Genomic DNA, 25,391 nt, shown 5'->3' with positions numbered 1-25,391 from the left:
GGCTAGGTGCTGGTTTCTCCATCCTGCATACACCTCACTGAAAGAACAAATGCAGAGAAGCAGTGCTGGGCCTTAGAGCTTTGTAGGACTGATCTTTCTATCACATACCTGCTCCTCAGTAGCCTTGGGCAGGTGCCCAAATTTCCCTCTTCTCTGTCACTGGTTTCTCTGTTGTTCTGTTGGCATTCAGCCACTGAAGCCATTCATACAAAAGGCTGCACTGCCTGTTTCTCTTTCCAGACCCCTTGATCTGCTAACTACTTTTTTCATTCCAAAATCCTTTGAGGTCCTCTGGGATAGCTCATAGGGGTTGCTAACCTCAGAGGGTTGCCAGTTTGCCAACTCCTTTCAGTGTTGGGCTTTTGCTGTCTGTAGGAGCATTGGCTCCTCTACACCAAGGTCCAGCTGCACATATCCTTTCATGCCTTCAGAGGCTGCTTTCTCAATCTCATGACCTTGCTTAAGAGAGATGCCATTTCTTCCTCACCTCGTGGGAAACGTCACTTCCCCTGCCTTTCTAGGTTTCCCTGGTACCACCTCAGCTCCTTGGTCTGCTTTCTCTCTCAGCAGGGCCTTCGTACTTCATTGTTACGTGGGGACATGAAATTAAAAGGTTTTCTCCCTAAATGCAAAAGTAAATAACCGATCCCAGGCTGTGTAAAAGCTGTCAGTCGGACAGGATGTTGGTGGTACCTAGTAGGCCGTGCATTACAGCTTGGGTAAGTGGCCTGCCTCACCTCTGGGGCCAGGAGGCCTCTCTCTGCTGTACTGGCCACGCATAGCCATGGGCTGTCCCAGAGCATGAGCCGAAACAGTTTAATCCAAATGAAGCACAGAGGGGCTGGCTGCCAGCACATGTGGTGGTGGCTGCTCGGTGGAAAGCAGGGTGGAGGTTGCCTGGTGCGAGGGCTCCTGGTGTGGCCCTTCTGTAGGGTGGGCCTCTGTTCTGAGTGTGTGCGACGCCAGAGGCCAGGAGGGCCACCATGGTCCCTGGCGTCTCTTCAGAGCCCGCGGACATGTAGTCCTATCTGCTCCTCATCCACACGCAGAGCCCTGGGGTGTTGTGTTAACTTGGCGCTGTACTTCTCTGTCTTAGAGTCACTGCCAGCTTGTAGGTTTATCATCTCCCAGTCTCAACACTGATCACTGAATAACTTCTTTGGATCTGTCCTCGCCATGGTGTGGATTGGAGTTAGTTACCTCCACACAAGGCAATGATTTCAGTGCTTCAGTAGCATCACTAACCTGACATTGCCAAAGGCAGAGTGGCTGCTGCAGGCAACCTGTATCTTTGATGGACTCTGTTCATGTTATCTCAGAGGAAGGAATAACAGGCACGTGTACTCCTTAGCCCATGCAAGAGAGCGAGTACGAAGGAGAGCTGTCTTCTCTCCATCTCCTCCTGGGAGAAACCAAGGAAATGTGGGATTCACACCAATGGGGAGGACAGATATCCTGCACGTTCTCGACTGTCCCTGTTGGAAGGGTTAACAGCAGAGGAAAGGCTCTTGCAACAACTGGAGAAAATATGACTGCTCTAAACAGAGAAAATGTTTAGAGCCAATACACGGTAATAACCCTGTCCCGAGTTAGCAATGAGCAGCAGGCTCAGAGCCCAGCGGAGAGCCTTTCCAGACAGCATGGCTCAAACCTCACTGGGATTTTAAGGTCTCCGTGGCCTGCGTCCAGCTCTGAAGTCCAGCTCTGCCAATGCTGTGAGTCAAGGAAGCCTCTGACTCCAGTGCAGTAGAGCTGTTTTCTGTACCAAGCCTTCTTTTTTGTTAAAAGCCTCCATGAAGAGCAAACAGAAGGCATAAATCAAGTGGTTGGGTTTCAGTGGGGTGAAAACCATAGCTGTGACTTCTACTGGCAACATTCCCTGCAGGCACTCAGACCTCCTTCAAGGTAAGTTCAAATACCGTGTTGGGAGCGATTTGCTTGTGCCAAGAAAACTACAGAGTTTTCATTTGTTCCTTACCTCAAAACAGTATGGAAAGTAAAAGTGAAAGTGAATCCAGACATCTGGAGAAATAGCTGCATTACAAAATTTCACTGTAGTGATTGGCCATTTGTGATCATAACGCTCTCAGAAATACGGTTTGATTTTTGAGTGGTCTTATGTGGAGCCAGGAGCTGGACTCAATGATTTTTGTGGGTCCCTTCCAACTCAGGATATTCTATGGTTCTATGATCTTAGAAGGTGTTCTTAACCTATCCTGGAAGAAACTTTGACAGAACATTATACCTGTCTTTAGGGGTGTTTCCCATGGGCCTTCTGATTGGTGTTGCATACGCTTTACTAAATTATTTCCACAGGAACAAAGTATGGCTTGGCTAAATGACAAGGTTATTTTGCAGTTTTATGACCGATCTGGCTGGGAGCTGCTGGCCGGCTTCTGGTCAGGGCGTAACACACATTTTTCTCCTCCTTTCCTCAGGGGAACATGTGGGGCAGAGCTGCTTGCTGTGTGGACGACAAATGTGCATCCTGCCTCAACTTGAGGTTCCTCCCCTGTCTTTGGCAGGGGAGTAAGCTCTCACTAGTTCCTTGCTCTCCTCTAATTTGGAGCACTATGGTGGAGCAGGATGACCATGGTGGTCCAGGAGGATCCTGCTGTTAGGTCCTCAGACCTGTGAGGGCATGTAATACAAATGGAAAAGGCCTCCCCACTGTGGCTTCCTTCAGGCTGGGAACTCTCAGTCTCCCATCATCCCCATTCAGTGTTGCTGGGACATCATCACCTGCATTTCTGGCCTTTGGGCTCTGCATCCTTCTCCAGATCCCTCTCTCCTCCACCTCCAGCCCAAAGGCAGACCCACTCTCTGACTAGCTACTTGCCTGGTGGTTGTGTATTGGAAGCAGCAAGAGGGGCAAGCAAAGCCACTGACAAGGAACAGGATTGGGTTTATCTACTTTTCCATGTCAGCCTTCTCTCCCAGGCTGCCCTTCCTGACACTCTGCATGGCTTGTAGGCCCTCCCAGATCATTGGCCTGTCTCTTCCCATCTCCTTTCGATAAAGGGAGATGTATTTAGCTGTGCCCTTGGGTGTCTGCCCTGTGTGGAGCATCTTGTCTCAGCAGTGAGCATTTGGGGTGACATTTGGTGGTCTCACACCTGAGGCCATCCCTGCTTTCACTCTGATGAGAGGATTTGGTTTGCACATGCGACTGGGGCTTTTGCAGGTCTCTGCCCACTGGTCTGAGAGGCCTGGTGGTCATGGGGAGGGAGTTACTCTGGGAACTGGCCTAGTAGATGGTTCCCATGCAGGCAGTTTGGCTTTCCCAGGAGGCTACCCCATGGGAAGTGAGAGGCTGGCTTCAAGAGCTATTCTTGGGGAGGTTAGTGTCCAGGAGGCACAGCAGGCTCTGTAGGCTGATGTATTTGGTCTTGAAAGCAACCTGACCACTGTTCTCGTTTAACTGTGTCAGGCTCTGCTCTTTAACTGTACTCCCAACAGTTCCTCAAGGAGGTGAAACTAGAGCAGCATCTTCCTCCCATTCCTGGTCATAAAGAAACCTGGGAAGGATTTTTTTGGTAAATGCTATGAAATAATTTTATTTCCTAGTAAAACAGTGAAATAAAGAGATCTGCTTTCGTTGCTGTAAACTAGAAGCCAGTTGTGGTTTATAGAAGAGAAAATACTGCTGAGTAGGAACACGCCATTGTCTCTGCGTGGTGCTGGCAGGAAAGGGAGACACTCAGACTCCGTGGAGGAATGGTTTGTGCTCAGTATAGTATCACTGGAGGTCAGTGAGGTGATAGCAGATTGGATCCCTCAGAAAGATGACCTGTGGTCTGTATGCCACAGGGTTGTATATAAATAACGGTTGTATAAAGGGGAGTTTTAGACAGCACATCTGTCTCAAGTGAAGACCCCATTGTAGCTCAAGCAATAACTTTCCATGATTTTTAGCCTGGCATGAAATAACAACCCAAATTGCCTTGCAAAAAAACCTAGGAAGGTGGCCAGAAAACAAAGGAAAGAAAATTCTTGAGGTGCTACAAATAAATGCAGTATATTCAGGGGAAAAAATATCTGCATTGACAGTCCTGTGGATGGAGGGACTTCCATGGCACTGAGCAGCTGCAGGGGTTGGGCAGGCACATTCCCAGCATAATGTATGTGATCACCAGGGATAGGATTCACATGTCACAGAGGCAAGCACAGCTTGCTGTCTGATGGATTTACAGCCCACTTTGGCTGGACACGGAGCCTCCGTATGCTCCTGTAGCACCCTCAGCACTGCCACATGAGAGCTGCCAATGGGTTGTTTTGGTTAGCAATGGCCAAGAGAGAGCTAAAGACTATTTTAGACTGTTTCTAGGTATGGCAGCTCAGCTGAGTGAGGCTTAAGGGTGATGCCTGCCTATTGTGGTATCCTTCACAGTGGTAGGGATGGGCACAGGACAGAGTGAATGTCATTGGTAAATGGGAGAAGCACTCCTGGGGTGTTTCCCAAGAGCATCACAAAGCGCCACGATATTCAGTGTAAAGGTGAGTAGCTGCAGGTCCACAAGAGTGAGGGTTGCATTTAGCTCCCCACTCAGGCACATACCAGAGGCTGGCCTCACCAAGAGGCCCTATGACACGTCCTTGGTGTGGCCTGCAGGTTATGTCTCGCCTGTTATTAATAGCCCCGTCTTGATGTCTCTCCACGATACTCTTGCAAACGTTTTTTTTCTTTCTTCTTTGAGCCAATTGTCAGGCAAGAAGCCAGGCCCTTGCGCAGCATAGCTGTCACGTTTCTCACGTCACGGCATGGCTTGCTGCTCAGCCTGCACCAGCAGCAAGAGCATCCAGCTGCCCAGGTACCACTTGGACGTGAGAAATCTCAGGAGAAATTTGGGGCATGGATCAGCCCCTGATAGAAGTGAGGGTGGTGTGACGGGTTCCTCTACCAGCAGTGGGTTTCCAGAGGGAAAGTGAGGCAGTGGACAGGAGGCTGGGAGGGCAACGGGGCCCTTGAAATGTCCTGTCTTTCTCAACCCCACAAATTAGTCTCCATCTTAGTATCCTCTCAACATTCAATTTCTTTTCCAGCATGTGCATTTTCAGTGCCAAACCGTATCAAAAAACAACACAGAAAATGCACACCCTTTCTGCCTCCCTTTCAATTTGTCCCTTTCCAAAAGACAGGGAGCAGTGACCTTCACTACCTTGTCCATCTTTTCATGGAAGGGTGGTAATCCACGTGTTAAGCGTGTCGATTTGAAAATGTAAATAATGCTCAGGTGGGGGCAGGGGGGAAATTATAGAATCTAGGTCAGACAAAGGCAACTGAACTTGCCCTTGAAAGGAGGTGATTGTTTCCAGCCTCCCCGTGATAAGGCACTGGGTGGAACGCTGTTAATAATTCACAGCGTGGACATTAAATAGTGGGATCAGGTTACATTAGAAAGTCAGGAGCTGCTGGCTTTTGTTGCTGCGCCAATGGACTTTGACTCCAGTGCAAACTGTGCAGTGTCTTGTCAAATGCCATGGGCCAGAAATGGTTGTGGCTGGTTCTTCTTTCTTCCGAGTGGATTTGCTGAAAACCCATGGTCGTTTTGGGAGAGAGGGACCCTGTCTTTAACCCGTGCTAGTTGGAAATGTTACCGTCCTACAGCTTAGGTACTTCTGCCGGCATTGCCATGCCTGGTTTATTACAAGCTGCTGTAGACAATGTGTAAGACCTACAAGGGAGGTGAGGAGTTGGGTACCAAAAGGCAACTGTGGGTCAAAAATCAACTACATATTGAAAGTCAGCGGGGAGACTAAACTCATATTGCTTAGTTTAGAGAAGGTCTTCCTGCTATACGTGCAGATGGAGATCTGGATCTCCAATTTTTGTCTGCTAATCAGTGCAAGGTGGGTCAGAACCTGTGCTGGGCTCTGAAGCTCAAGCTTGTAATTTCTTTTTCACCTCTTGCTTATATAACCAAACCTCCCAGCTTCAGCCAGGCCATGCGCTGCCAATGATATCCTTTTGCTGCATCTTCAGGTACTGTGGTTCGCATGTGCACAACTGATAGGTAATTAGAAAATCACCCAGAATAAAACACCTGCTCCCTCTGCTAGACTGGTTCTTCTCGTGTTCAGAGGAGTAACAACCAGTAAAGCCATATGAGAGCCACTGACCTCTGAAGATCTGGCTTGGATCTTGCACAGGGAACAAATGTCATGTGTAAGCACGTGTAGTTTCACAAAGTAATTTCTCAGCGCAGAGCTTTAAATTTAAACTGCTTTAACTTTCAACCAGCAGAAAAGCAATCTAGGATTAGGGAAGTGGAAGGGAAGCAAAAGGGAGGCTACGGAATGGAAGTAAAATTGCTTCTCAAAATTCACGTTGCTTTGAAGCACAAACAGCAGGATAATATACATGTTGACACTGCAGAAAACAGCTTGATCTACTTACGCTGTGGGGGTTAGAGTTTGTATTGCTGCCTCAAGTTATAGGAAAGAGGCAGGCACTCAGTAACTCTATTTCAGGTAACACATCAGCGTGAGATCGGTGATTCTGATGAGAATGTAGGAAGTCGAAAAATAGTTCTTCCTCAAAATGTTTTGTCTTGAGTGAGCTTCTGACCTCAAAGAGAGCCCCTCTCAAAAAATATGCTTTAACTTCAGTCGGTTTGGACTTGTGTTCAAAACCAGGTGGACAAACACACTTCCTCAGATACCCTCCTTCAGCGCAGGGGAGGCCAAAAGCAGGGAGGCCCCTGGGTCCACCTTGCCACAAGCAGTGCTGATATGTGAACACCTGGCTTTTGTGCTGCGGGTCTTTCCCTTGGTTCTTCCTCTCCTGTTTTCACGGAGATGATGCTGAGTTTGTTTTCCAGCACTGCAAAGGAAGAGTAATAATTTCCATGTAGGCCACCGTGCCAAGAGTATGTGCTTCGTGCTGGCTTACTGCGCTCAGCTCTTCTGGGATTGCTCCAGGCTGGCTGAGCAGAATATGCTAAGAAAGCGATTCCAAGAAAATCACAGTCATCATCAGAGGAAGATGCCCACAAAACTGCGTCCTGGCATCTTAACTGAAGCAAGGAGGCTTGCGTGGCAGGTTAGCAATGCAGTGCTAAGAAGAGAACTGCAGCCTGGCCAAGTCCACAGCCCAAGGGACCAGGGGCAGTCAAACAATGCAGCTTTTTCTTGCTCCGTGGTGTGGGTCTTGCGGCACCAAGCTGGGGAGAGCTCTGCAAGCCACAATGGAGAAAATAATAGAAACTGCCGCAAGTCTGCTGAATAGGGAAATGCCATCCCAATCATTCAGAAAAGAATTTAAAAAGAAAAAAAAAATAAGAAAAAAAAAAAGAATGAGATGAGAAATTGGAAGTGCTTTCAAGTAGCACAATGCCAAAGAAAGGCAGCCCAGAAAGGTCCCAGAGATCTAATTATAGTCTGCAATCAATGCTGCTCTTATCCGTGCTGCTAATGAACATACATGAGGCAAGCAGTTTTGCAGCTCCAGGGTTTCTTGCAGTAGAAATAACAGCTTGGTAATAACTAGCCGTCTTGCTTGATTAGGGCTCACTCTGCCTTCTCCCAGTTTCCCAGCCTTTGGTACGTGCCCTCGGGAGAAGTGGGAGCTGTAGCCAGGGCTGTTCAGGATGGGGTAACCAGCCAAAGCACCACTGAGGCTCCGGCACAAATGCATGTAGTTCCATTAATGGCACACAGAGAGACAGACAACGAGGGACAGGCCTCCCAAGGGCTGGGAAATGCTAGCTCTCGGGATGTGAAAGAACCCATATTTCCCAGAAACTGCACAGAGGAAGAAGATCTGGCCTCATGGAAGAAAAAGTGATGCTCACCCTGCTTCTTCGGGGAATGAAGCACAGAGAACAGGGGCTGGCACCTCTGTGCTCTCAGATCAGCAGCTAAAATGGATAGCAAAGTGTCTTCTGTTAAGGGCTACATGGTAATTCCAGGTGACCGCTTCTTCTGACCCATAGAAAATAGAGCCTGTCTTATGGCTCTGGTCCAGTCAGCACCTGCCAAGTGGAAGGAGATGCTGCTGCCACGGAGGAGCTGCTTTTGCAGACAGATGGAGTGGGCAGTTCTCTAGCATCTGTTCTTTCCAGCATTCTCCTTTTTCCGAAGAAGAGAGCTTGGAGAGTCCCTCGGACTAGAGAAGGAACTGCTGTGCTGGGGATCTGTGCTTGAACTCACTCCAGCTTCATTAAGCACATGCCTTTCAAAGGGCATTCTAGAAACATATGGCCTCAATTTTCGCGTGGTTGGTGACATTTCTTCCCTGCATTTCCTGGAGAAAGCTGTTTGGGTGATTATTCATCCCCACAACTCAATAACCGCACCAGTCTGGAGCAGTCTGGTTCCCCAGGGCTGCAGTTACAGCTTGATCTGCTAGGCCGCGGAGCGGCTCCACCTGTGAAGTGATCACTCCCTCCAATCGGTGGGAATATTTGAGTTCTTGGTGTCTCCCTGGGCTTCAGATTTAGCAGTCTTCTTTATCTTGGGGTCTGCACTGCATCTGGGAACCCTCTTTGGTCACTCTTCAACCGTTCCCCTTGCTGGGCCATCCGTACCTTGCAAAATCCAGCTGCTGATGGAGGTTCGGATGGTTTTGAAGCTCCCAGTTGTTCTCAGTGCCCTGTCGGTGCAAGATACAATAAATTACATCTCCTTTTTTTTCCCTTTCTTTCCCTGTAAGGCCATATCCCAACTTCTTCCTTCTTCATATCGTTAAGGAAACAAAGGCGATCCACTTGTGGAATTTGCAAAGGGAGGCACAGCCAAGCATGAACACAAGCAGAAGAGCTGAAAAACACCAGACAAGCCAGCTTATGACCTCCGGTGCATTTCAGAAGAAAAGAGCCTTTCTTTGGTTTGGCTACAGCTGGAGTTGGGTGGTGCCTTATTTAGAGTAAGTTACGGGACTGGGTTACAAGTCTCTCTGCTTGCAGCCTCTCCTGCAAGGGTATTCTCTTAGGCAGGCAGACTGAGCGTCAGAAATGCAAATCCCCTCAAGGTGGAGCTTCGGGGTCCTGCCAGATGGGTGCTTTTCCCAGACTGGTGCAGCTCTCATTTTGTTAGGAAGCTGAGCTGAGGCCTTCTTTCTCTTTGCTTTTCCTACCTGTGGTGGGGGAAGCTGCCTGTCATCTCTGGTGGGGCTTTGTTGTAAGGAGCTGGCTGACACGAGATGATCTGCATCAGATGGTCTTTGTGTCCCCATTTCAGCAAAGGGACTACTGAGATGGAGAAGCCCAGCAGTCACCGATCAAAGGATCAGTCAGGGCTGACCTGCAGCCCATCCCCAACCCCAGAAAAAGCATGGCTCAAGCTGAGAGCTAGCTTAGGGATGCTCACAGGATCTGCACCTTCTGCAGCATGGCTGTACATCTGCAGTGTCTGGGCAGCCAAGCAGTGTTTTCATGCCGTGTGATCCTTGCTGCATTTAGATAGAGGGAACCTGAGAGCCCACCATGGCTCAGCTTGGCTCAGGGTGCAGGCTGGCTGCCACTCTTTCATCCAGAGGCAGGGTTTTCTCAAGCTGACAAACCGCAGCTGCAGTTTTTATGGACTTAACCCTTTGAGCGCACAGAAGAGTGAGTGCTCACATATCATTTCTGACACCCAGCTGTGTAACACAGCACGAGGGTCTTGCCCCAGACCATTCAATGTGAGACCACTTTCTCCACCTCACAGGAGGATGGCCAGTGCAAGCTCCTGGTCTCCTCACCCAGACCACAAACACATCCTACAGCATCACTGTGGCTAAGATGAGGCCCTCAGAGACCTTCTTTCCTTGCTAACATGTCGCTCTGTCTTCAGAGGGCCATTTCTCTGCTTTCCTTCCTAGTTTCCTATAAGCAGAAATAATGCTCAGAAGACAACTTGCTTGAACAAAAGCTGTGTTTCCTTTCAGTACTATCAGAACTAAAAAAGGGAAAAAACGATTAAAATGCTCAGTCATCCTGGTATCAACCCCCACCAAGTGCCTCCCTGCTGTCTTTGTGGCTCACTGTTTACCAGCGCTGGGCTGCTATAGCAGGACATTTAGAAGCACCGAAGGATTTGTGTGCAGAGTCATTCGTTGTCTAAGAAATCTTGTTGACTTAAAAGTTAGTACATGCCTGCTGAATTGCCTGCATGGCTATAAAGCATTCAAGTGAGAATTGTTTTGGTCTCTGGAGCGAAGTTCTCCTGCAGAAGCTACCTCGGAGGAGTGGAGGGTTCAACAGATTTATTTATTTTTAGCTTGCCTCCTGGTGGGAGTTAACTGCTTGGAGATGGCTCCATGGAGAAAGCAGTGCTGGCCTGTGGCAGTCCTCAGCCCAGGAGGGACACCAGTTTCAACCTTGTCCAACTCCTGCCTCAGTGACCGAGTGTGCTGTTGAGCGAGGGATGGAAGGTGCCACTCGTTGTCCTTGTCACCACATCACCTAGAGCTACGCTGATGGTACTTGCAATACCATCGAGGAGACGTTCAGCTGAGTTCCTGGAGGAAGAAACACTCTGCGTTTCTGACAGCCGCCCAGAAGCCAATTAATCACAGCAAGTAGAGAAATGCAGAACCAACACCTGCCAGGTGTCCACGGGAACACTGTGGGAAAAGGGAATTGTCATAAAACCCTGAGTGGGGCTGGAGAGGGCTGTTATATTTCTTCTTGTACAAAAAGGGCTGTCTCCATAGCACTGGAGTGTCACTGCACAAACACCTAGGAATAAAACTCCTGCTGGTAATGCTACTGCTTTGTTCTGCCAGGGACCATAAAGATGGCAAGCACAGCAGATCATGAGCTCCCTACTGATAGTTACTGAGTGCTAGGAAGGAAACCGGGGCCGAAGGGGATTGCTGTGAACATTGTGCTCACCGGGAAGGGGGTGTCGGGGGGTGTTGGTCAGTGCATGGCAGCTGTCTTCATCCTGCTTCGGCCCTGTGAAACCAAGGGCTCTGCTTTGCTCAGGTTGACCCTGATGGGTATCTTTGGAAGGTGGATTGTCTTCAGCTTGACAGCAGGGTTTTCTATCAGTTGTATGGGGAACAGGGCTCTAACCTTTGCTGCGGGATGCATTGGGAAATGGTAAGGACCTTGCTGTATGTTCTGTCTTGGAGCAGACTATGGGGTAGTACTTTCCTGCTCTGAAATATTTTTGCTCTGTGGCCACTTGCCTTGTCCTTTCACATCCATATGTCCTGAATCCGGTGGGAGGCTGGAACAAACAGGTACTTTGACAAGACTGCAATGTTGCCCAGAGTCCCCTTGATTTGTCAGGACCGTGTATTTTTCCCAGGAGAGCAGTGCAGGCCAGGGACAGGGCACAGAGATTTGGTGGCATCTCCATCATTGGGGTCATCAGCATCCACATGGATGAGGCTTTCAGCAACCTGAACTATCTGTGAGACATCCCGAGATCTCTCCACATCAGAATTCATTAAACATAAAGACTTCACCGTGGTCTCAAAAAGACCCCCACACCAGAAATAGCTGGGAGCTATGAAAACATTTATAGAGATACCCTGAATATTTCACTGTCTTCTTATGCTCTTTTGAGCATATTTCTCATGGGCCTTTCCTCCTCTGTACTTTTCTTTATAGGTAAAAGACTACATAGCAGCAGCAGAGCAAAGAGATCTGTGACTAATGCATCAGTGGAGGGCTTGTCTGTGTCCCTGTTCCAGGAGTCTAAGTATTTAACTGCTCCTTGGTGAGTACTCGGACTTAACTGTACCAAAGGAACGTGCCAGCTGCAATTATTTCCCAACAAAGACACTCTTTTCCTTTTTTTTAGATGTCGTGTAAATGTCAATAACAAGTCTATAAACACAGCTAACTGTCTGGCACGCTACCCCTCCAAGGGGGAGGACAAAGACAGGCTGGGCAGCTTCCTAGTGTGGCAGAACCTTGCTGGCCAGAGCAGTCAGCCTGAAGCTCTATCAAAAAGCAACGTGGGCATAAATAGGTTTTACTGCATTAGAGCCAGCCAAATGTCCCAGTCAGAGCACGTCTGTGGAAACAACGGGACAGTTTGGGTGATCTACAGCCCGGCCCTGAGCTGCTGTCTTTCTGGGAAAGCTCAGCGCCATTCCCAGGGGTGCAGGGTGCTCCTGAGAGCTGGGTCCTTAATGTGACCTCCTCTCACTGCTCACAATTGCCCTTCCTGAGTCCAGACCACATTCGGGCTTGGGGAAGACACTGTAAAACCACTGTTACCCTTGTACTTGCTGTGGGATGCTTGTTCTGGAAAGAGTGCCACAGTAAGTGAGGGAGAACAGAGGAGAGCAGCACTGATGCCTGGTGCACAGTTAGCAGCAGAGCCTCAACTTCTGATTAACTGGGTCCGCAGGCTAAGCTGAAAGCTGAACTCAAGGACCTTCTTCAGTACACAAGCAGCCTCAAAAAGAGCTTTTTCAGCCTGTCACCAGCCCTGAGCAGCAAATGCAGTCATGCCCTTTGCTTGGACCTACTTTTGACAATCTTCTTAAACATTTTTGACCATATTCTGCCAGGATGTGGTGCAGAGATCCCACATCCTGCTGATATAACTACATCTGGATGCTGCAATCTGATGTCCTGTAAATGGGGCTGCCCTGGTGGCAGCAGTTCAGCAGAGCTGTTCCCCTGTAGGACAGCAGGACTCCCCTGGGCCGGGGGAGAATGTGCTTGGCAAAGGGAACTGGATATGGACCTCTCCTTTATAGACTGGTCCACAGGGAACAGATTCAGGAAACCTGGCCTTCCCAAGGCCACTAGCTCAGCCAAGAGCAACATGACTTAATTATCTCTGTTAAGAGGTGGCACAGAAAACCCCAAGGATGCAGGGGTTTGGGAGCCTCAGAGGACAGGCTGTGTGTGTGAGAGACGAGGCCCAGAAGCACTCTAAGAAATCTGCATATGTTTTCTCCATATGTTTTAACAGCAAATGCACAATCACACCTGCCACCAAGGGCTTTATAAATGCAGCAGTCCCCGTGTCTGCATTCTCTAGCAAACACCACCTGGACAAGAGCTCTTTTTTGGCTAAAGATCTCCTCACCTCCCCCAGATGTCAGCAGGGTTAGCTCGGACTTCCTTATCTCTCAAGCAGAAACTGTCACATGGGGTTTTCAGCCACAAAACTTACAGGAAACATCTGACTGTGGTCACCTCACTCATAAGCCTGGGTTCATGTTCAAATGCGAAAGGAGCACTGACCTGAATCACTTGCAGACACACTGGGGCAGGAAAAAAAAACCTTTTTAAGAGCTTCCCCCCCCCCACCCCGAAACCAGGAAAAAAATGGTCTTTTGAAAGGGAGATCCGTGCTGCGTGCTTGATTAATAGGACAGTGCTAGTAAAAAAATATTTAAAACCTGAAGCACCTTTGATGATGAAATAAGCAACATGACCAGCAGGAAATAGTGTGCAATATCAGGGTGATATTTGAGCCAATGGCTTACGCCCGTCTTCCTGGGTGCATGCAGGTTTCTTATTCTCCTGTAGCAGAGAGCAGCTTTAAAAATTGGTCAAACATCTTGCGTCTCACCTTGTCAGAAGTTGTTTTTGTGATGCCAAGACTGGGGAAGGAACCTGAGAAACTGAAAGCTTTACTTTACCCAGCTGCTGTAGAGAGCAAGGCACCCAGGAAAGAGAGTTCCTCTTGTGAAAGCAGGAGGCTCCAAAATAGCCACAGACTACTTCTGTGCAGAGCAAGGGCTAAGCTCACTCTGCAAGGCTTCGTGACAAGACAGGAAATACCATCTGCCAACCCATACAAAGGTTGTGTTGTGCTTTATTCCCTTCCCCCAGCTTTCTTTCTTACCTTATAGATAAACAGCAGAGGCCTCCCAGAGCTCCAGAGTTGATTGCTTAAAATTCAACACTTAAGGAAGTCACCAAGACCTGGTCAAAGACAGGTGAGTGAAACCTGGCCCTGTGTGGCATTACACTAGTTGTTCCCTTTCTGCAGGGGGAAAATTGCCTGCCAGTGCGGGATAACAGCGCATTGCTGTGACAACAGACAGAACTAGTTTGGAGTTGAAGGGTCTACATTCCTTCTGATCTTGCTTTAAGAACAGAGCCCGACCCTCCTAGCACAACACACATCCTAGCATCCCTCACACATCAGTAGCCAGGCAGAGAAATCCCAGATCAGGACAGGTGGAGGGGGAAGGACTGAACTTCGGCAGAGACTGACCTGAAATAAATGCAGAAAAACCTGAAAAGGCTGTTCCTGCTACTGCAAGCAGGGTAAAGAGCAGTTCAGGAACACCCTGGTTAGTGGGGAAACTCCACAGCATATCTAAGATCAGAGGGAACCTTGAAACAGCCTCACATCTCTGTTACTGTTAGCCTAAACTGATACATTTGGGAGTGCAGTTTCCCTTCCAGAAGGGAACGAGCCTCTAGCAGCTGGGACATAACCTGCACTTGAGCTAGCAAGGCAGACTGCTGCCAGGAAGGAGCGTCATGTCACTCACTGCACTGCCAGGGCTCCAGCCACGGCCCCTACAAAAGCTTGGCTCCTTTCCTCTGCTGCAGAGCATTCTCTGGAAGCATTTGTGTTGGCAGGAAGGCTGTGTGAATAACCAAGCTCCGTCCTGCTTCAGGCAGCTGAGTCCATTGCGGACGTGTGCTCCTCCCTGCCAACGCTGCTTGCAGGAAGCTGGTCTCGTGTCCAAACCACCTCCCTAGCCCCACGGGTATTTAAATAAGACAGCAAAGCACACAGCTAACATTGTTTCACCTTTATTTTAACAATCAGATAAAAACAGAACCACGGTTTTAAAAGACTCATTACATTGCAATTATAAAGTGCATTTTCCACTTGAATGTCGTGTACAAAAATATCTTTTAAAAACAAACATGCACAAAACCCACAAGGCACTTCCAGGCATAGAGTGAGGAGAGCAACCCCTTACCTCTATGTTCACATTGGCAACGGAGAAAGGGAAGAGGGGAAAGGCCACAAGTAGTATTTTTGAACTACTATTGGTCAAATAGTCAGTTCCCAGCCTAGCTTTTACTTACGGTATTGCTCTTCTAGCTTATCTTCCATTCTATTCCCTAAGCACACCGCTTCCACAGCCTGAAAGCACACAGGCCCCAAAGGAGATACCACCATCCGCAGCACCCAAACATACATGCCTTGTTTCAGCCCACAAACTGCCCTCTGTAGGCATGAGAGCACGCCAGGAGAGCACGACTTCTCTACAGTGTCTTACAGCATTAACATCGTACACTACGTCAAAAAAAAAAGTGTCACTCAGACTTAAGTTTAAAAACAGGTTCGAACCAAGCTAGGCAACAGTCCCTCCAAGAGACACCAGACACAGGCTAGAAGAGCTGACTCAGGAAGCTATTTGAAGAGAGGAACCAAGCCTGACGAGCTCTGGGCTAGCAAGCAGATTTACCACCTGGAATGAGTGATCAGAGTGATAACAGGCACTGATGTCAGGTTCTGAGAAGGCAGCAGTTGAAAGCTAGCTATTCTTCCTGCAAGCTCTTTTGTTCCTTCCAGCATCCGACAGCGATCATTGTATCCCTTCCAGGTTAGGGTAAAACAGCTGAAGTAATTTATGCAGCAGTCTCCAGAACTAAAAGCTAGGTTTAGAAAGTTAACAAGTAGTCTAGCCCACTCTCCAGCCATCCGGAGGCTACTATAGACACCCCAAAGTCTTATAAAGCTTATGCACTAGGAAAAGTAAGATTCCCTTGACCTCTATGTCTACTAACTATTCAGCACCCTCCCCTTGAGATGAGGGATTAAGTTTTTCTGCCCAACTAGTAACGCAAGAAGCCTTGTGAGGCTGTTAGCACCACACAAGCTGGCCACCTCATCTTCTTACGGTGAGCACAGCACAAAGCTTGGGCACTCATGGGTTGAAACGGCAGCAGCTACTAGAGCAGTGAGGGCAGTACAGCATGTTAATGTCCTTCCAGCACAGCCACAGCATCCTTGCGGGTAAGCCCCATCACTCCATTAGCTACCAAGTAGTCCATGGCACGGAGTAACAAACCACTGGATCATAAAAAGAGGCAACATCACCTCCAAAGCCTGTTTATCTCAAACCCTTGCTGAGACCATGCGTGCCACCACGTTCTCAGTCAAGGCACTTCCACCACAGTAGGCACATTACAGTCACTTTTTCTTAACGGGATGTGGCAGAGTAGCTGCGCTCTGTGTTTAGCTCCCACAGCACCTGAGCACAGCCCCCAGGCCCCAGCCATCCTAGGCTGAGCAAAACTCTGCCATACAGTTCACAGAAGGAAGTACTTGCATTCTCGGGGCCCAGCAAGGCCAGGAGCTGATTTCAGATGTCCATCGAGGGGAAAAAAAAGCATCATTGGTCACTTGTGATTGAAAGATGGGAAGGTTTTTAAAGAAGGCAGTCAAAACTGTCAACCTACTGCTGTGTTACAAGCACCACACAGCTACAGCTAATCTCTATTTTTGGTAACATCGAGCATATGAGGAAAGCTTTTCAAGATCAGCTGATAAAACCGGTGACTAAGCATATCAGATTCTCTCCCACAGGCACATATGTCTCCTAATACAGCAGGCTGCAAGTTACATCTCTTACCATCAGTTGTCTTTTCACTTCCAAAAATACCCTTCTTGCCTCAAGTAGAAAGGACCTCGCATGAGGAAGTGCATGAGAAGATGACTGTTCCCCACAAGCCAACCACATCCTAATTTCCTGACAGGCACAGGCCAGCTTTGCAAGGAGAACCCTGCAGCTGAAGTACAGCACGCTTTAAAAAAATATATACTAGAACATATTCTGAAAAAAAAAAACTAGCAAGCAACACAAGCCAGCCATCACTACGTAGCTTAGGCAGACAATACAAGCACTGTAGTGTTTCCCTGGAGAGTAGCAGCTTTACAGAAGAGGAAGGAGTAGCAGCACTGAACAGACAGGCAAGCAACGTCTCCCGTTCCTTTGAGCATCTGGAGAGCCAGTTATCTGACTTCAGGCAGGGAAGGCAGCCCATTACACCGGAGGTGTGTCCCTGATTATAAGCCAGCCGCCAGCAGAGCACTGCACTTTTGCTGGGAGGCTTACGCGGAGCTCCGTGGAGCCTCACTTCTTCCACCTTTCAACGCATATTCAGATGGGCTCCCAGGCCTGCAGACACGCCAGCAGCGGTCAGAACTTTGCCTTCAGGTCAATAGTAAGGCCCCAACTTCTCGTAGCCTGAATAGCTTGGCCACTCAGGGAACAGGCCATAGGAACAGCGAGGGCTCCCAAACTGGTCAAAGGCACTGCCAAAGTCAGGGCCACGCGGGGGGCAAATGGCTTCCTGGGCAGACTTCAGTTCCGACCGTATGATCCGGTAGTTTGTGCCTCTGTTGCTGTCCCAGTACACTTTTCCATTACACTCAAAGGAGATGGCAAACTCGACTCTTTCATGGGATTGAATTCCCTCGGGCAAGCTGATGTCAAAGGAAAACGTGTCCCGATCTGACCCTCCATATGTATCCTTGACATACTGGCATGGGTAGTCTACAAAGTTTTTCCAGGTGTCAAATGTCATCCTGATCCTCACGCTCTTTTCAAAAGCCAGATTCTTCACTTTCACTGTGCCCACAACAGACCGCTCCTTCAACATACAGTTTTCAAGGCACACACAGTCCGTCTGGAGACGGTTTCTGAAGTCCAGGTAGTCTGCAGAAGGCTGAACAAAATCCAGGACAAAGCTGTCCCTCTCCACCGTTGTCAGACCCACAATGTTGTCAATCAGCTCGGTGATGTTGAAAGGAATATCGAGGGGATCATCAAACTCCGAGAACACCTTCACCATCGTCAGAGCAAAGCCTCTACTGTCCGCAAACGACACCTTCTTCTTCACTTTGTTGTGTGTGAAGGAGTTTGCTGCCTCTTCTGGTCCAGTCAGCACCGCCTTGCTGTTCAGCTGGATGCACGGCCGCAATGGCTTGTTTGGCTTTGGAGCAATTTTGCAGGCACACCCCTCTCTTCGCAGGGGTGAAGAGCACAGGTACAGCTGCATTGCTACATCCACAGCCATCACTTGTTTGTGAGGAAAATAGTCTAATACTCTGGAAGATGAGAAGAAGGGTCAGTTTATTTTAGAGAAGCATTTTAATGACTTGTCAGACAGTTGCTACGCCACTTTTCCCCATCCATCCCAAAGACGCTTAGTTTCCATCACCCCTACAAGTCCCTCAAGCTTTGTAAGAGTTGGATATCTGCACAGCATAATTTACAGGCACGTTAGGAAGTGTGCTGCAGCAGAACTGTCTGGACCTTAGCCTGTTGTGCCCTTGAAGAACAAGTTCACCTCCAATTGCTAGAGCTACCATGTGAAGACATACAGACACTGCCCTACTAGGCTTGCAATAGCAGGCTCTAGAACATTTTTGACCCAAAGCAAAATCCACGTCTCAGTCCTGCTTATGTCCACAAAACCCAGAGATTATCAAATTCCAGTGCCATGTAAAGCAGTATTCCTGCTGTCCTCTCCTCCCTCCACCAAAAATTCTCCCCATTGCATCTGATGACTTTGTAGGGGCAGGAGCTCATGTGGTCACAAGCTGCTGTAAGCAGCTCACCTTGGGTTTTATAGAACCCCAAATGTCACATAAGTTAAGAGACTGAAAAATCACTCATTGGATTGAGCTGCATACTTGGTTCATTACCACCTCCGAGAATTGCTCTAACTGCTCCATGAAAAAATGCCCACGTGGTATTACAAGGATGGCAACAGCTGGATAAAGCAGAAGGGTGCAGACTTAGCTGACGTTGCATCTATAGAGGAGCAGCTTCCTTTCCTCTACAGTATTTTAAAATAGAGGCCAGCTCAGACAGGCCAGGAGGTTTTACTTTCATACCTTAAGCCTCCACAGCACTTGTGCTGAGCCCCAGGGAAACATCAGTATAACCACAGGGCTCAGCCACAACCAGCTTACCTACTCGAGGCTGAAGGAACCTTTGGAAACAAGTCCTTGGCCCCCAGAGGGGCAAACTGTGTGCCCTTCCACCATGGTATCTCTTCCTCTAGCATCCAGACTGTTCCCCCAGGGGTGCAGCACAGCTCACCTGTGCCTTAAAGTCAGAATATTCCCTTAGTGTACCTTCCCCATGAGGCTGCAGACCATTCTCCAAAGCTACTTCCACTGTGCAGACTCCTGTGAGCCAGCAGCAGTAGCAGCGGCTGCTGACCGCATGCTACGCCAGAGCTCGTGCTGCCAAAATCAAGCACAGCCAGCTCTAGTACTTGATAGCTGTCCCTGGGCCAAGAAAAAGCAACAGAGCCACTCTCCAGTTCAGTGCTTTAACTCCCCACCTCGTAACACCAACAGAGCAGCTCTGAGCAGTCTTTCACAGCATCCATTCAGCAAGTGCTCTGAGCAAGCTGATGCCCATGTGCGAGGCTGGCTTCCCAACACACCCACCAGCTAACCCCTTCGCATTTCCTCCTCGAGCTTTCTTTGAAGCTCAAGGGCAGCTGGATAGGACAGACAGCTCATCCACCTGTCTGCTAACACCATCCCGCTCGGCTCTTCCTAGTTTCACCAAGTTTTTCACACACACTTTATGTAGGTCACTTCCTCCTTTAAAATAAGGCAGCTTCCAATGCCTCTCTCTCACCTGCATTACTTACCTGTGTCCTTTTACTCAAACAGACTCCCACAACTGCTGAAAACTTGGGTTCTCTCATAAGTGTCAGTAACTCCCAAATGCTCAGAATGCAGAGGCATGAAACATCCAGCCCAGTTTGCATTACTTGGAGCTTTTTCCAAGCTTTGGGACTGCAGTAAGAGCCCTCTACCTACCTGCTATTGGATTGAGCTACCTATATTTATGAACTGCCACTTTCAGCTTGTTTCATACCCCAGACACTTTTCTGCTCCTCACTTGGAGCCTGCTGATCCCCAGATCACATTCACAAGTCTTTGCTTTCAGGGCTAACATCAGCAGCCTGGAACTTACGCTTTGAAGCTGGGAGCATGGAAGTGGCTTGGGAAGCTCACACAGCAAGGGGAGCCCTGGGAAGCAGGAAGCAAGCAGCAAGGGGCAGGTGACAGGGGCTCATTTCTTTCCCCTTCAAAAAGGAAGGGGCAGACCAAATTCTGAATGTGCTCTCCCAACTTTACCCTCTCCAGATGCCCCTGCTCACTCTTGCCCCCTTCACTTTCAGGAAGGGGAAGCAGGTCAGAGCACGAGGAGTTATTTACACCCACATTTAACCAAGCCCCTCAGCTGCCCCCGTTCTGCCTCCAGCACTATTTTTACACAGGTTCCCTCTGCTGCCCCCCCCCAACGGTCCAATACGCCAGCTGCTAGAAGATTTAAGACATTACATGCTGCTGTGCTAGCACCCCGGCTATCAGAAAAGGCTGAGCCGCCCCTAGGACACAGCCCAGCTCCCGCAGACATTTACCTGCGTGCTACCCCTGCCGCCACCCGCCCCTCCTGCTGCCACCTGCCCCGCTCCCCCAAACCCAAACCCACCCCAGCCCGGGGCGGCTCCCCGGTTAGCTCCCCGTTAAAGGCTGCCGGAGACCCGAGCACGGCGGGGAGCCGAGGGGAGAGCCCCCGAGAGTCCGTACCTGGCGCAGTGCATGAGGCCGCTCCCCAGCCGCCGCCGCCGCTACCCCCGGGCCGCCCCCGGCCCCGCTGCCTTAAGACGGCGGCGCCGCCCGGCCCCTCCCCGGCCGCCCGCCCGGCCCGCGCCGCGGCCAATGGGAGCGCGGCCGGGGCCATGGCGCTGAGGGGCCGCGTCTTGCCCGTGAGGGGAGGCCGGGGGCCGGCTGGGTTCCTGGGGGAGAAAAGGGTCCTCGGGGGAGCCGTCCGCTCGGCTGGCTCGGCCCGGGGTGTTTCGGTGTGTGGGGACGGGGTGGGTGCGCACACGTCCACGTCCTGTGGCCGCAGCTCCGGGCTGTGCTGGCGCTAGGCGGAAATCTCCAGAGGATATGCTCCCAAATCCTCTTTCCTGGCAATGTTTGTGGCGCGGAGTGGAAAAAATGACCTTCTCAGAGGCGTGAGAAAGTCATCTCTTGAGATGAGTTAGGCAACGTTAGGAAAAACCATCAGTAGGACCCAACTGGCCCATCCCAAGGCAGTCTGTAGCAGGCACACGCACAGAGCTGGGAGGTGTTGCTGACACTGAAAAACGTCCACCGGGTGATCCAGTGCCCTGACAGACACCTCCTCGCCTTGCAGGAGGCCGGCGAGCTTCGGGAGCTGGGTTGTAAAGCCTCCTGTGAGGTGCGGATGGCGCGTCTACCTTGATCCCATCACAAAGTTGGGGGTAAACAGCACTTCCCTCTATTTCCCCAAAATATCTAGCCTCCAAGTGAACAGCTGTGAGCAATGTTGCTCTCTCTTGCCTCCTTTCCAGCACATAAAAGTAGGATCGAAGTGTCGCCATTTGGTTTTAATTAACTCGTGGAAGCACACACAGCAATTGTTACACCCAGAGACTTCCTGCTGCAAGCTGCCGTTTAATAAACTTATTACTCTGCAAGGCAAAAGGGTTTTTGTTGAGGGGGAAAAACATTGCTTTAGCCTCACAGGTTTCTGCTTTTAGATAAAGGCAGTGGTAAGTTTTAAAGGAGCTGGGAGATATATCCACTGCAGGACACTCTAGATCAATATTTTATGTGCTGAGTGTACAGTGGAATTTTAGCACGTGATGGGTATGCAGCAGGGATGAGTGACACCATGCCCAGATTTGCCCAGCAGCAATGGACAGAGACCCAAAAGGGCCCGTGGGTCTTCTCCACTGCTTCCTCACCCTCTCCAGGCAGAGTCGGCACAGCCCCGCTCAGCATTGCTGATCACAGGATATTGAAAAGGGATTTCCCAGAGAGATCCTGGTTGAAGTCTGATGGATGAGCCCAAAAACTGGGAAGCCCCCAGCCTGACTTGTGCATATTGCTCTGCCCTGCTGTGAGCTCCCTATGCAAGCTGCTGGCTGCTTAGCACTGCAGAGGCGCTGAGGGTGGTGGGGGTCAGCGTTGGAGCTGTGCAGGCTTTGGAGGTATGCATGCGAGGTGACTGGGGTGTGTTTCTGGCCTGTGATAAAAGCTCTGTTTGCCTTGAGCAGGACACCGTGTTTCACAACTGCTGCCTGCAGTTTGCCTCCAAAGCAAAGGTAGGTGGAAGTCGGGGCAGGGCATTGTGGCGGGCTGTGGACACAGGCTCTTATCTTTTGGGAGCAGAGATAAGGGCTATATTTAGCTCTGTGCTGAGCCCTTGCACAGTGGTCTTAATGATTTCCCCACAGCTTTCCACCCCTCCCACCTCGTTGGGGGACAAGGAAGAGCAATCGTCTCCTTCCCTGTTTGCTCCATGGCGCAGGGAAGAGGCTTTGCAGATGTTTCTCCCTGAGGGTGGCCAGGCCTAGGGAAGTCCCATCCTTGGTGGACATCTGTGGAAGGAGAGTCCCTGTCTCCTACCAACTCCAACCTAGGGTTTGTTCACAGTGCAGGACCCCCGGGACAGGACCTTGTGGCTCCTGCACCCCTTGGATGTGGCTCTGCAGGCTTGGCTGTGGGAGGGAAGGACAAGCTGCTCACTCCCTTTTGCAGGGCAGCCCTCCTTCCCAGGGGCTCCTCTGTACCGCAGCCACCATGGTGACATGAAATCTTGATGCAAAAGACAGTCTGGCTGTGGGGAAGCGTAAGGCTCTTGTCAAAGAGGCTGCATGCCCTTTGGGGAGTGGGAAGATGCCCCCCTGTGTTGTGTCCAAGAAGTCCCTCAAGAGCCACCTGTACCAGTAGGTACCTAGGGACTCGTCCTGTTCCTGCCACCTCCTTGGGCTCCCCGCTGGAGGTAGGAGCGGTCGGAGTATTGTCTCCTCGCTGCCAGGAGCTCAGCCCCCAGCAGCCAGCCCCGGGGCAGGGGAAGGGGAGCAGGGCTGGGGGCGTTGTGCAACGTGTCCACACCACAGCGGGCTGCGGGGCCAAGGCTCAAGGGCGAGTGTTGTAAACCCACGGGGCGGCTGATGTAACAGTGCTGCCTGGGGCTGCTGCCACAGGACACCCTGTCTGTGGCCTCCTGCCCCTTCCCAAACCAGCAGCCCCCTCCTGCTGCCTCATTCCCTCCCCACCCTCCTGGCTGTGGCCTCCCATTGCCCTACTGGGAGGGCCCAGCCCTTCCACACCTGATTTTGTCCCCGGCCTAATGAAAGCGACTGGCAGGGCATTTCAGAAAGGTCTCCGTCCCTGTCCCCTGGAGGTCCTTGGGCTGCTGGTGGAGGTGTCACGCTCCTTGTGCCCTCCACGGCCTGCAGACAATGCCTGTGGTGGCACAGCGGATGCTGTTGCAATGTTGGTACTTGCCAACAATTTCCAAATCAGAAGTGCCGAGAAAGTGCTGCTGCATTTGAGCCAGGCCCCGGTGCTTGCACCAGGCAGAAGAGGGGTTTTTTTTTGTTTTGTTTTGTTTAAGTTTGCCTGCCTGTGACAAGGCCGAGGGTAGCTCTGAAGTAATTTTAACCAGGTGTTGCCTCATGTCAAAATACCGAGGGAGAAACCAATTTTGGAGTAATTTTTGTCATTGAAGGCATGTGATTACAGAGGAAATCCTGGCTGAAACAGAAGAGGTTATTTTGGGCAACACTGGGGTGCTGCAGGAGAGCCGCCAGGGCAGCACGGTGCCCCAGGAGCAGTGGCAGCAGGCCGCGTGGTTTGTGCTCCTCCAGAAAGCATGTACCCATGGCCGAGCTGTGTGTCTGTCTGTCTGTCAGTCCTCCCTCGTCCCTTCTGGGTGTACAGACTGGTTACAGCCACCCCTGACAGGAGGGCAGGAAGCCTGCAGATCCGTTTTAGGTTTCGTGAGAACCAACAGTGGTGGGGAGGGACCCAGTGAACGTCCTTGCTGAGGAGAGCGGGGCTTGGTTGTGGTGGCTGCTGGCCAGCCGGTGTGTGTGCTGACAGCTGTAGCGTGCCTCGTGGGTCTGGTTGTGGAGTAGTGGAGAAAGCTGAGAGAATTAAAATGTCTTAGTCTCAGCTGCAGACGCATGTCAAGGTCTGATGTGAGTCTCCTGGGAGCTTCTTGTGTTACCAGGCCCCTGCTCAGCTCCTGTACCGTCAGAGCAAACGCAGCTCCACCAAAGAAACACTGTGAGAAGTCCCATCAGGTGATGGGATTCTCCTCTTTTATTTCCATAGGTCTCCAACTTTCGTGGCCATCCCAGGAAATAAGGCAAAGAGCTTTCAATGTGTCAAAGGAAGTCCCGCTCTGGGTTCAGTCTCCTGCCTGCGCTCCAAGGCAGAGGCCCCACTGCCACTCCTGTCCCTGCCCAAAAGCAAGGAGTTGCTTCAGTACCTTGGCTGCAGGCCTGAGATGGAATATTTGCCTTGGCACAGCTCCATTTGGATCTCGTATGTGCTCAGATGGTCAAGCACCCCAAAGAACATGTACTCTGCCCTGCGGAAGACTGTGGCACCTTCCCTTCCAAGCTGGTGTGTGCAGAGAAGACAGTGTGGGCCCAGGTGCAAAACCTAGCCTGGTACTCTGTGTTGTGGAAAAATACCAGGTAGCGTAACAGTATTAGTTCCTAATAATAAAAATGCCCAGCACCAAGAAAATCATTGCAAAAAGAGATGTTATGAGGCAGAAAGTTAAGGCAAATATGTTATTGCAAATGCCCTAGGGAAAGCTGCTACCCACCGGGAAAAAGGAGATGGGCTTCCAGCAGAGGAAGAGCCCAAAGAGCAGCACAAGGAAACAAAATCCCAGTAGAGCACCCAAATGACAGGCAGGTAGGAACAAGAAAGAGGTGAGTCCTTGGCCAGGCACACAAGGTGCTTGTCAGAGATATTGTAGTGGTGCTGGGGTGAGGCACTGTAGGCAGAGTACCAGGTTAGAGCAACCTCTTCCCAGAGATTAAGACCACTTAGGCTCAGTGGGTTAGTCTCTCCCAGGAGAGAAGGGTAACTCCTGTTCTCTCGTCACCTATGATGTTCTCTTTAGAGGTGTGCTCCAAAACCTTGCCTACATGCAGTCCACAGCTTTCATTCCCATTAGTGAAGTCATGGAAAAATCACAGCAAAAGGAAGGAGGTTGGTTGTCTGCTTCAGGACTGCATGAAGCGCAACAACTATGTACACGTCTTTACCTTTTTTTTTTTTTTGTCTTGCGAGTTTCCCTTCCCCTAATGAACACACGCTGTAGAGATGTCTGGCTTGACATCCCAGAGACTTTTCTTTGTAGCTCTCCAGTTGATGCAAAGAAACACAGTGGCTTTCTTTCTCCTATGCTGTTTGCTTGAACCCTGGAGTACTTGGTTGTGCAGATACAATCTGTAAAATTTGTCTGTAATGGGTACGAGCCTTCCTACACAAGGGGAACAAGGGACACAAGGATGCAGTCTGGACTAGAACTTTAAATTCTCCAAATTTCCTATGTGCTCTTGCAGGAGAGGAACGAGGGCCGTGATGGAGTGGTGAGAGTATCAAAAGGAACTGGTGTTATTTCCATTGACACACTGCTG

At 50.2% G+C, this 25,391-nt stretch overlaps 1 protein-coding gene and 1 long non-coding RNA gene across 2 annotated transcripts; one reads left to right on the top strand and one right to left on the bottom strand.

Annotated features, from left to right (window-relative positions):
• Positions 1 to 1,736: 1,736 nt before the first annotated feature.
• Positions 1,737 to 24,965, top strand: LOC121069247. Its single transcript, XR_005819355.1, has 3 exons — positions 1,737 to 1,905; positions 11,544 to 11,652; positions 24,067 to 24,965. It is a non-coding gene; the product is annotated as an uncharacterized LOC121069247 (long non-coding RNA).
• On the bottom strand, positions 14,657 to 20,615 carry PPP1R3B (protein phosphatase 1 regulatory subunit 3B). The gene is made up of 2 exons (XM_040555224.1): positions 20,500 to 20,615; positions 14,657 to 17,985 (listed from the first exon to the last, which is right to left on the bottom strand). Exons 1-2 carry the CDS (start codon positions 20,511 to 20,513, stop codon positions 17,094 to 17,096), a joined length of 906 nt encoding a protein of 301 aa, XP_040411158.1. The 5' UTR covers positions 20,514 to 20,615; the 3' UTR covers positions 14,657 to 17,093.
• Positions 24,966 to 25,391: the final 426 nt, after the last annotated feature.

Source organism: Cygnus olor, chromosome 4 (assembly GCF_009769625.2).
Source record: "Cygnus olor isolate bCygOlo1 chromosome 4, bCygOlo1.pri.v2, whole genome shotgun sequence".
Classification (NCBI taxonomy): domain Eukaryota; kingdom Metazoa; phylum Chordata; class Aves; order Anseriformes; family Anatidae; genus Cygnus; species Cygnus olor.
Note: the sequence above shows the minus strand (reverse complement) of the source record. Positions and strands in the feature narration are given on the sequence as shown.